The sequence below is a fragment of the Chiloscyllium plagiosum genome, unplaced genomic scaffold, assembly GCF_037043375.1.
Source record: "Chiloscyllium plagiosum isolate Xiang-an unplaced genomic scaffold, Cpla_swu_hap1 HiC_scaffold_9, whole genome shotgun sequence".
In the NCBI taxonomy this organism is placed as follows: domain Eukaryota; kingdom Metazoa; phylum Chordata; class Chondrichthyes; order Orectolobiformes; family Hemiscylliidae; genus Chiloscyllium; species Chiloscyllium plagiosum.
The window spans coordinates 77,376,878-77,388,312 of NW_028270147.1; the positions used below are offsets into that span (position 1 = coordinate 77,376,878).

Below are 11,435 nucleotides of genomic sequence, written 5' to 3' on the forward strand. Positions count from 1 at the left end.
ATACTGTTAGTAATGTATTAAGGCTCAACTAGAAATTAATTTTACTGTAAATTACATTGTAACTCTTTGTCTTGATTTTCTAGAGCATCAAGAGGTTTTGGCACAGTTTACACTGAAGAAGTTCCTGCTTTTGGTTTGGTTTCTGGATTGTGCCAAACAGTCTAGGTTGATAGATCATGATCCATGCCTTTTCTGCAAAGATGCAGAATTTAAGGTCAGATATGAAAAAATACTGCTTCTCCATGCATATTCATTGAGTTTTTATTGAAAATCTATACATGCATAGATTTTGTTATAACACTTTTTTTGTATTTAAAAGCAAAAGTATAACAGGTTTTATTTAAGTGCACTAATGCTTTCTTTTAAATGGTGAGATTAGGTTAGAAAATCTTTTTTTTTTGACATTCTGTGTGACTTGAATGTTCTTAAACATTTGCAAAATATTTTTTGGCTCTGTGAAAAATTTATTTGGTCCAAGGTAGTGTATTCTGTACCAAAAATTATAGACCATGTGCATTACAATATGACTTTATTTACTAGTAAACTTTGAACATTCTAATTTTAACTTGTCTTTCTTTTTTAGACAAGCAAAGATCTGTTACTTGCTTTCTCTAGAGATTTTCTTAGTGGTGAAGGAGATATTTCTCGTCATCTCGGTTACTTTGGGTTGACTGTTAGCCATTTTCAGACACCTCTTCATGAATTTAATTTTGCTATCACCAATATAGCTGTCGATCTTCGATGTGGTGTTCGTTTGGTGTAAGTATATTTTACTGATCCAATGGAATGATGGTGCCTCTGACTTTTCTCTTAAATGTGGTGCATATTCTAAAGAATTGAAGTGCTATAAAGTTATATACTTTAAGGTATGAGTAGTTTGTATGAATAGCATTACTGACCCAACATAGGTTTAAGTATTTTGTTTGTCTCTGGGTTATTTGACATCCTGATGTTCTTCCAGCAATTTTCTCCTGTCTAAAATTGCTCAATATGTTTATATCTTGTATATTTCTAAGATTTGAACCAATTAGTTATTTTGAAACTGTTTTTGATGAATTTGAAACAAATTATTTTTACCTGCTCATACTCCTTTCTTCCCTATCTTCCCTCATTGGCCAAGAGATCCTAAGATTTGCAAACATCTGAGTGAAGAAATTTTTATTTGTCTTTTGGAAGTGACGAATCTCTGATCCTGGCACTGCATAATCCCTTAGTTTTAGACTTTCCAGCCAGGGACCCAACCTGTTGACAACTTTCCTGTGAAATGCTCTCAGAACTTTGCATGTATCAATGGGATCACTTCTTATTCATTTAAATCTGGGGAATACTAGCTCACACTACTCCACCTGACCTGGAAAGTCAAACTTCTCAACACAGGAGTCAATCCAGGAACCTTGATGATAGCCCTGTTAAGAAAACTGTTGACTTCCTTGGAGTCTGACTAGACCCGTGTGCAGGATTTTAGATGTGATCTCACAAAAGTCCTATGTTCCAGCTAGACTTTCTTAATTTTGTGCTCCAACCCCTGGTAATCAAAGTCAATATGTTATTTCTTCATTGTTTGCTATACCTGAATGTTAATTTTGTGTTTCTGGCAAAATGGCAACCGAATTCTTTTAATTTTCACATTTTGTCGCTTAAGTAAATTCCAAAAAATGAATAACTGCCATTTTTCTGCTTTAGCTAACTTCTGCCACCAATTTTCCACTTAACCTATCTATAATCTTAGCTTAACTTTTACCACATAGCGTTGTTTGCAGACAGTCAAATTTCTAACGATTTTCATCTTAACTCTACATCGCAGAGCCAAATGCACTTTTAATGGAAGAGCATACTGCACAATTTCTGAGAGTCTGATTGTTTTTCAATGCATTGGTTTAATCTGTTCCAATATCTGCAAAAAATTTAGAACTTTCTGGGGATTGGAAGGTAGCATTGCTATTCAAGAAAGGAGAAAGATAGCGTGTGGAACTGTATGCCAGTTAATGATGTCAGCCGTCAGGAAAATGCTGGAATCGAAACTCGCGAGCAGCTAATTTAGAAAACAGTAAAACCAAACAGATTACCAAGTCCATACTAAAGAAGAAAAAACATATATTTAGCAAATACTGATTCAGGTCAAAGGGCCAAGTATAGTACTATAGATTGTGAATGTTAGAGGCATTATAACTGATCTTCTTAGTATCCAACTAACAGCTTGTTAATTGAAAATGATTTTTTTTTTGACTGTTTGTTTCCAGTCTGATGGACATTTCTCTAAATGTGCTAATAAAATACTCATAGCCCAACAAGCCATTATTTTGTGCAACAACTTTTTCTTGTGGCACCTCATCAAATGCTTTTAGAAATTTGAAACATGCGGCAATATCCCCAACTCCTGTTTGCTGCTAGTTATTTATTCACATAAATCTCTTGTAGATTGGCTAAATGTAGTTTTCTTTTTGTAATATGACTTGGTGCAGTCAACATGGTTTTACAATTTTTTATTAAATTGCCTGCTAACACATCCTTTATGATTCCAACATTTTCCAGATAGCTGAATCAGGAAAACTAGCTTATAGTTTGTGGTACTTTTACTACCTTCCAATCCACTGTAACTGTTACAAAATCAACAGCATTTCAGAAGATGAAACAATTGTTTTTGTTCACTCGTGGGATATTTATGTTGCTAGTTGAGCTAGCAATTGACTGTCCCTTGTTGCTCTTAAGAAGGTGGTGTTGAGCTCTCCCCTGGTTTTCCTGGATGGAATTGGTTGTGTTAGGAATGTGAGGTCGAAGGATCTTTGGCGAATTTCTGCAGTGCATCTTGTAGATGGTGTACACTGCTGAGAATGTTGGTGGAGTGACTGAATATTTAGGATTTGGTGAGAATCAAGTTAATGCATTGCAGAATAGGAAACTCTGAAATTATGCAATGTGCTCTGCAATCAGAGTGTATTTGACTCTGAGCTGTAACCTTGCTTTAAAAATGATAGACTCCATGGAATTCATCATTGACTGTTTTGAAATGTAATTGCTACAGAATGTCCAATTGTAGATCTTCACGTGGAGTTCAACAAATGTTTGATCAAATTTACATTGATTGTATTTCAAACCAATGGACAAAGTATTTGGTTTTTAGAGTTGATGTTATCTGGTATTGCTGTTTAATCATTGAATATTTAATGAAGAAAATGAAATAAATTATAAGGACATATTACTTTGCAACTTACCTAGCTGGTCTTTTAGCCTGCCCATATAGTTAGAATTTTGTATGATTAATTTTCCTTTGACTTGATGAGTGCTCTAAATAAGCAAATTGATATAGTAAAGTTGTCTTGAGACAAGACATTGAGCAATTTTTAAACTTAGTCGAGATTTTCAACCTTGAGAATTGCTAACGATGTGTAATTCCAATTGATGTATTTAGTATGATGTTCGTTTGTTTTCTTTGATTTGGACAATCTCTTTTATAGGCGAGCAGTGGAGCTTCTCACACGAAACTGGAAACTGTCAAAGCAGCTAAGAGTTCCAGCTATTAGCCGTCTTCAAAAACTGCACAACATGGATGTTGCATTAAATTCCCTTAAAACTCGAGGAGTTGACCTGAGAGATGAACGGGGTAAAATTGAAATTCTGTAACTGTGACTTGAGAATACAAAGCTTTTTCATTCATGATTAGTTTTAAACCTTTTTTTTCCACTTTTTGTTTATAAGGCAGCGTAATAGATTCTAGAGATATTGTTGATGGACATAGAGAAAAAACCTTATCATTGTTGTGGAGAATCATCTTTGCATTTCAGGTATGTGTTTCTTAAAAGTATACCTGTCATTCCTCAAAGATGGTGCAAATATTCTGAAATTAAAGTGAAAGAGTTGCTGGGTTAGGATTGAAATTCTACACAATACGTATTTATAAATGTATGTGACTTCATCCATTTATTTGTTTTCACCATCACTTGGGATCTTACTGCCTCAAACGCTGAAGAAAATACTCAGCTCTTTGAATTTTACTTTCTTTGATTTTTAGCTTCTGGCAGCCTTGCGAAAGCCAGGTGGCCATCTAATGGAAAATGGTACTGACTTGCAAGGGTGAACTGTTCAACACAATATTTTTAATCAACCTGTTCAGAGATGTTACTGCACACCCTTGGACCAGGTGGAATTTAAACTTGAGCTTCCCGGCTCAATTAGGAACAGTACCATTGTGCCATAAGATCCTAGAGCTGTGCAACAAAGAGTATGCACAAATTAATGCTGCTGCATCAAACCAGCCATCAGTTAAGGATTTGTATAATTTGCAGCCGCTTTACAAGCACTACCTTAGTGATCATGTGTACTTAAGTGATGCAAGATTGAATGATCAAAGGAGCATTAAGTGTGGGTCTTTATACCCATTTTGTTTGTTCAAGTGGTGCTGACTAGGGAGAATCCATCTTTAATGAAATCAAATGCAAAAGGAGCTCCAACAGAACATTGCTTCAGGTAGTCATTAAGCTAAAATTTGGATATTAACATGTTGATGCCAACCTTTTTCCTGTTTTTTTTAAAATGCTAATATCCATATTCTCAAAATTTTTGTTTGAGATTAGCTTTCGGAAGCATAAGTAAGCTTTAACTTATGTTTATTATCAGAAGGTGGCTCATTTTATGGTGATCCAGACCACCACCTAATGTCTTCCTCAATGAGCACCAGATTTGGACACCACCTCCTGTTAACTTGGTGGTTCTGCAAATTACCTCCATTCCTCACCTCCTTTCCAAATAGCCTGCAATTTATTCAGACTCTTGTCACAGTGAAAATGTGAAAGGTCAGACAAAACTCCCAGTCCCATTAGCAAAGGCACCAAAGGATGAGAGCGAAGGTGAGGTAAAGTGGTGATTCCCCTGAGACCTGACCCCAACCTCATTACTGGGTTTCTGCCCGCCTACTCCATCCTCTTTAGCCAAAACGTGACTGAAATGGATCATGAACCTATTCTAGGTACAGCCTTCACCTTGGGTCCTGCTTCTGGCCTGGTTACTGGGTTTCTGACTACTAGCTTCATCTGTATTTTTGTTTTCATTTCTTTTCCTCCGACTTCTCAATAGATGAGTAGTGGTGCAGACAACAGTCTTCCAGGTGATGGCACTGGGACCAATGAATGTAATTGTTCCAACTCCTCCAGCTACAGGTTGCTTCCCTCCCACCCTTTCTGCTCCACTTGTCGTAGATTGTGTCTCAGGAAAAGCAAAAGACTGGGAGGGAGTTGCAACAAGGAGCATAGGAGCAACAAAATCTGAGTTTGGAGAAGCAGACATCCCTCCTACATACACTGCTTCTTTAAAAAAAATCTCTGCATTGTTTTCCTACTCTTTCAATGGGACAACTGTGCTTACAATTGTTCAGGTCTGTTTAGACTAGAGAGGAACTGTTGATTCATACAATAGGAGCAAGGCAATAATTCTTGAATTTTTTTTGTTTCTATCCTTGATTTTTTTTTCCATGGGTTACTCATGAAGTTCCATGGGTAAATTTGACTACCAGCCCTGTGTATTTTCAACAATGATGTGTGCGTTGGAGGTTAAGTATTTTGACTGTGCTGATTTTTTTCCTCTTAGGTCGAGATTTTGCTGAATGAAGAACAATTACAAGAAGAAATTGAATTCTTGCAAAAAACTTTGCGCACATGCCATAAACTGGTAGCCCTGCGCTCTGTGTCTGTACTGTCCCAAAAATCGCCAAAAGATCAAAACCTCAAAGATACACCTGAAAAATACAGCCCAAGAATCAAATTGCTAATGAATTGGGTTAATGCTGTTTGTGGATATTATGGTGTCAAAGTAGGTTTATTGATTCATTTATTTTATCTGCACAAACTTCCCTTTTGTGTGTGTCTTTTTAATATATCTGTATGTAAGTGCCATCCATCATTACTCCATATGTGGCTGTTTTCATTGCGCAAGAGTAGCGAGTCACTGGCAGAATGACAATTGAGCTGCATTGATCAAGTTATTATTCTACTACTTCTTTCAGATTGAGAACTTCACTGTAGCCTTTTCTGATGGCAGGGTTTTGTGTTACCTTGTCCATCATTATCATCCGGGCCTTCTTGCTACAAATGACATCTGTTCACGAACGCTGCAGACGGTTGAATGTGCACACCGTGGTACAGTGGCAATTGATACATCAACCAGTGAATCTGATGAAAGCTCTGTTGATGTCATCCCAACAAACCACAGTGAGTCTGGTCAGTATTTTGAAGATAATGGTGACATTTGCGCCCTATTGCTAATGACTATACTATTTCTAGAAAGTGCACGTTTATTAGAAATATGTATTTATCCCCCTAGTCATCTGCAATTAGACAAAACATTTGTGGTTTTATATGATGTAAACATTTTAAAAAAGACTACTGCTCATTAATGCCAAGGTCCAAGCCATCCTTGTTGAAACTGAGACCAAAATTGGTTGTAGCTAAATGACCTTGGGCCCTAAAGTAGGACCAAATGAGCACAAAGGAACAGACCCAGAACCGACAGGGTACAGAGAGTGCACCGGACAGCTGGTCCTCAAAGGCAGATCTCCAGTTCCCCATCGTTTTCATATACTGGCTACTGCGCAGCGGACCACAAGCTGTACTTGTCAATACTGGAGCTTTGGCCAGCTGGGAGGACCTGCACTAATCCAGGGCATCCAAGCTATACTGTTGCCCAGAAAATCTTACTCACTGGGAGGTAAAGGACCAATCAGATCTGGCTTCTTGTGTGGGTGATGTGAAACTTGGAGGGGAGGTTGAAAATAGTTGTGTCCCCCATGTGCCTTCTTTTTAGGGCAGGCAAGTTGTAGGTTTGTGAAGTGACATCAAAGAAGACTTGGCAACTTGCTGCAATACAGTCTTGTGAATGACATTGTACTGCTGCAAATCTGTGATGGAAGGAATGAATGCTTAAGCTGGTAGGTGGGGCGTCAACCCTTTCATGGATTGTGTCGAAATCTTTGAAAATTATCAGAGAGCAAGCAAATAGAGAACATTCATGTGTGTCTTTAACAAGTATCTTGTTGGGAGTTTTATTTGTGTGGGCTACAGAATACTCCATCTCTGGCTAGCTTTCTATGTGGCAGGTGCAGTTTAGATGCTGTTCCCCTGCTCTCTGCTCCCCAGGTGTTATTAGGCAACTCTAATGCTGTTGAATATCAAAAAGATGAAATTGGCTTTCCTTACAGGAAATGGTCATTGTCTGGCAATTGTGTGATGTGCATTTTACTTAACTAGGAAACTTCAGATATTTTTACTGTTTCCACCATAGCTGAGTGGTCAAAGGGGAGAATTGAAAAGGTTTTTAAAAATTATGAACAATTTTGATGATGTGAATGAAAAAAAAATATTTTCTGTGGCTCATGAGTCAGTCATTTAAGAGCCATCAATTTGAAATAGTGAGATTCTAAGAACTTGTATACGTAGCTGAATAATGAATTTATTTTCTTTTGAAAGACCAGTTGATCAATTTTGATGACGGAAATATGCAGTGACAACAGGATAGTGGGGTTACTTTTTGAATTGTTCGAACAGAGATGTAACAGTCCCTATTCTAGTGTGTACACTTGTGGTAACAAGGTGAAATGCTAATTTTTATTCCAGTTAGGTAAATAATTAGATATGTACTTGAGCCATCTGTTGCTTTTAGAATTACATATATGATACAAAACAGTATATTAATTTCACTTTTTAGCTTCTTCATCAACTAGACTCTTTGAAGAACTTTTGGAGAATGAAAAGAAGAATTTTAATTTGGTGACTACTGCTGTTGCAACACTTGGAGGGGTTCCAGCTATGATACGACCAGCAGATATGTCAAATACTATCCCTGAAGAGAAGGTAAAATTTAATATCCTTGCCTTGAGGTGATAACATTTAAATAGTGTGCTTTTTTTTAAAAAAAACAATCAAACTGCAAATGCTGGAAATCAGAAACAAAAGCAGATTGCTGTAAAAAAAAAATAAAAAAAATCAGCAACCTTTGTTTTGGGTCGAGTTCTGAGGAAGGGTTACTCGATCCAAAACGTTAACTCTGATTTCTCTCCCAGATGCTGCCAGATCTGCTGAAATTTTCCAGCAATTTCTGTTTTTGTACAGAATTTAAAAATTAAGTATAGAATGACATCTGAAAATTTATGACTGCTGTTTTGATAAGTTATGTTTCTGGTTTAGTCTTGAGCATTTGATGTTTTATCAAGCTGCTGATTAATTATAATTCTATCATTGCTGCTCATGGCCAGGATGTTCAGTGTTATTTTGACTAAATATTCCAAATGCCACCGTGTACCACCACAGCAAATTTATTTTTTCTTATCACTTTATCACAATTTATTTCCAATATTTTTAAAAATTATTTTATAGGTTGTTATTACTTATGTTTCATTTCTTTGTGCTCGTCTTCTGGACCTTCGAAATGAAACAAGAGCTGCTAGGATCATTCAGGCAGCTTGGAGGAAGTACAAGCTCAACTGTGAGCTTCAACTTTTAAAGGTAGTGTAAGCATCATCCAGAATATTCATTGTCACATATATTGTCCTTTACAGGGTCCCAATAAAGCTCATGTACACGTATTGAGTGAATTCTTTTTCTAGTAATGTGCAGTAGATTTTATGCAAGCATGGTAATATGTCAATGACTTGAATAGTTGTTGATTGTCCTAATATTTCATTTTATTGCCATTGGAAAGAAGCAAATAAGGTTAAATAAATTGTATGATTTTTGGATGGACTACTTTCCTGTTACGTCATTACTGCAAGCATCAGAGTATACTTATGCCTACACTACTCTGTACACTTTTTTCCTTCATTTCATTTCATGCGTTTCATCAAGACCTTACAATGAAGTAAAGATGCATGTTTGCAGGTGACTAATGAGTTATGCACGAAAATGCATTTTGTCCAGAATTCTTTCCAGTTATCCCATTACTGTGGTTCCAGTCTCAGTTTTAGTTAGTTTAGTGCCATTTTAGCTTTGCAGCAGTGAGTTAAATTCCAGCTTATTGGTTATTGTTGATTAGGCATTGTATCATCCTCTGTCTTTGTGTCGAGATGTCTTTGCCTAGCATCTCCTTACATAGAGATATTTTGTAATTCCATTCAGCAGAACATTGCTGTAATTCAACACTGGGGCTTAATGGGATACCCAATATGTTGAGGTATGAGGTGGCACGAAGATGTGAATTATTTAACTGCTACTCTACCAGTTCTGTATTCCTTCCCACATGTCAAAGTAGACTAGATTAGATTAGATTCCCTATAGCATGGAAACAGGCCCTTCATCCCAACATATATAAAGAATGCATTTTGCAAGATGTTTGTCATTCCTCTGCTTTCGAAGATCTTGAGACCATGGCAAGCAGTGCCTAAATTGTACATTTGTTCTTCTAAATTTAAAAATTGTATTATGTACTGTTTTAGGAAAAAAGTCAAGCTGCCTGTGTCATTCAAGCAGCTGTGCGTAAGTTCCTCTGTCGACAGCATGTCAAAAAGGCAACAAATGCTGCTCTGATTATCCAAAAGCATTGGCGTGGTCATATGACCAGGAAGAAAGCTCAAGCATTGATGATGATGAAAATGCAAAGAGTGCAGATTGAAGCGGCAATACTTCTTCAGGTTAGATTAATATGCTACATAATGAGGACAATTTTTAAGGCTTAAATGCTGCTTCGTTATTCCACTGTTTTAGATGGCACCTTTGCAGATATTTATGTTGTTTTTCTTTTACAATAGTAAGCTGTCAAAATTTAGCTTCAAGTCTGGTCGGAAGTAGTAATTGAGTCATTCATTTGAGCTGTACAAATCAATACAATTCCTTCTCCTCTCAGCCAGAAAGATAAGGGCAAGAGATATCTAGCAATACCACCTGCAAGTTCCATCCAAATCTCACAACATCCTGATTTAGAGTTATATTGCAGTATTGTATCATTGTCGCTGTCACTAGCTTAAAACCTCTTTCCTAACTGACCTATCTCAATCTAGGCAGTAGAGGTACACCTGTTTTCTCAGAATTGTCCAAGAAGACGCTATTTTGTGGAAAAAATAACTCAATGAATATATCTCCAGCTTAGGGCTTCTTTCATGCATTGAAGTGAATGTTCACTTGGGCCTTGCCTTAACATCCGTTTACTTGATGAATAACAAACGCATTTAAAAAGGATCAGATGTGTTTGATATTTTGCTGCTTTCCATTTTATCTTTATTCTGATGTCCTGTTTATTTTGTTGGACTACAAAAGAAGGAAATTTTATTTTTTACTCTAATAATATCCAGATCTGATGACATTAGTGGTTTTGCCTGAATTATGTTCCCTTGTCTACCCAGTGCTAACTTTCTGAATACCGATGAGACATAATGAGCCATCTTTTTTCTGTGGCTTACTTTGCACAATGAAATATTGATCTTCATATTGGCCTGTACCCGGTGCATTGAGTGAGGTTTCTCTAATTTACTCAGATTGTGTAATTATGAATCTGGTGTGGATTAGTCTAGATAATATAAATAGAACACTGTTCCGACAATTAACGATGCAGATCTTGGTCCATCTCCATTGCCTGTTATTTGTTCTGTCGATTCAATCATCCCAACGTATTGCCTGAAAACGTAAGGGGCATGATTTTCAGGAGACAACCTGGGTTCAGATGAAGCCTTTCTTATAAATGCGGGTGAGACCTACAATCCTTTCTAGCTATATTAAACATGGAAAAGCAATACAGGAGGAGACCATCAAATGTACTTCATTCCAATATGTTGCACATAGACTGTAGTAGCAAGCAAATTTTCTTTCCTGCCACACCCCTGTACCAAAACACTAATTCTGAAATCTTGACAGCAACTATTAAAAAAATACTAAGAATAAAACAATTTGGAGAGAAAAATGAAAAATTCACCAAGCATCAAAGATGATCATGCAAGCTTCACAGTATTACAGCAATTTGAGAATGCCAATAATTTTAGTGAGCCAGCAGATTTTCTCGAACTTGGTCTCTTCTCTCTCATTTGGTTTCCTTTGTTGAGACTTCAGGGTACTTTGCCACCTACTTCAGAGAATGGTTCTCAAACTTCCATACATTTCTCATGCAAGAGGTCTAATTCCTTTTGTTGGTTAAACCTTAAAATTGAGTACTGTTTTGATCTTCCCCTTTTTGTTTCTGCTCAGCCTCAAAATTGAATTCTATACCTTTTTAAATGTAGCAAAAAAAAATTGTCTAAGGAATATATTAAATTCTTATTTGCTTTGCCCTCAGTATTTTCCTTCAAGCTACACAAATGAAGCATGAAACTCCTGAGACACTATGTAGGAGCCAAACCATAACAAATGTTCCATGCTTAGATTGGCATCAATATTCAATGGTTTGCCCAGGGTATGGATAGATGTTGTTGCTTGTTGTATATTCATGACTCTTTATAGTGGCTGGATTGATTCATTGAAGTTGCTAGG

At 36.7% G+C, this 11,435-nt stretch overlaps 1 protein-coding gene across 4 annotated transcripts in view; it reads left to right on the forward strand.

Moving 5' to 3' along the window:
* The window catches only part of aspm (assembly factor for spindle microtubules), a 58,875-nt gene that overhangs the window by 17,533 nt on the left and 29,907 nt on the right, over nt 1–11,435 (forward strand). For 2 of the 4 annotated variants that reach the window (XM_087990850.1, XM_043699799.2), the window contains exons 9-17: nt 84–214; nt 584–759; nt 3,456–3,601; nt 3,697–3,782; nt 5,581–5,802; nt 5,996–6,209; nt 7,693–7,838; nt 8,361–8,489; nt 9,416–9,610. In XM_087990850.1, the coding sequence (XP_087846976.1) occupies nt 84–214; nt 584–759; nt 3,456–3,601; nt 3,697–3,782; nt 5,581–5,802; nt 5,996–6,209; nt 7,693–7,838; nt 8,361–8,489; nt 9,416–9,610 (1,445 nt within the window). The remainder of the gene's footprint in view (nt 1–83; nt 215–583; nt 760–3,455; nt 3,602–3,696; nt 3,783–5,580; nt 5,803–5,995; nt 6,210–7,692; nt 7,839–8,360; nt 8,490–9,415; nt 9,611–11,435) is intronic. The other 2 variants (XM_087990851.1, XM_043699800.2) reach the window with 1 other exon arrangement.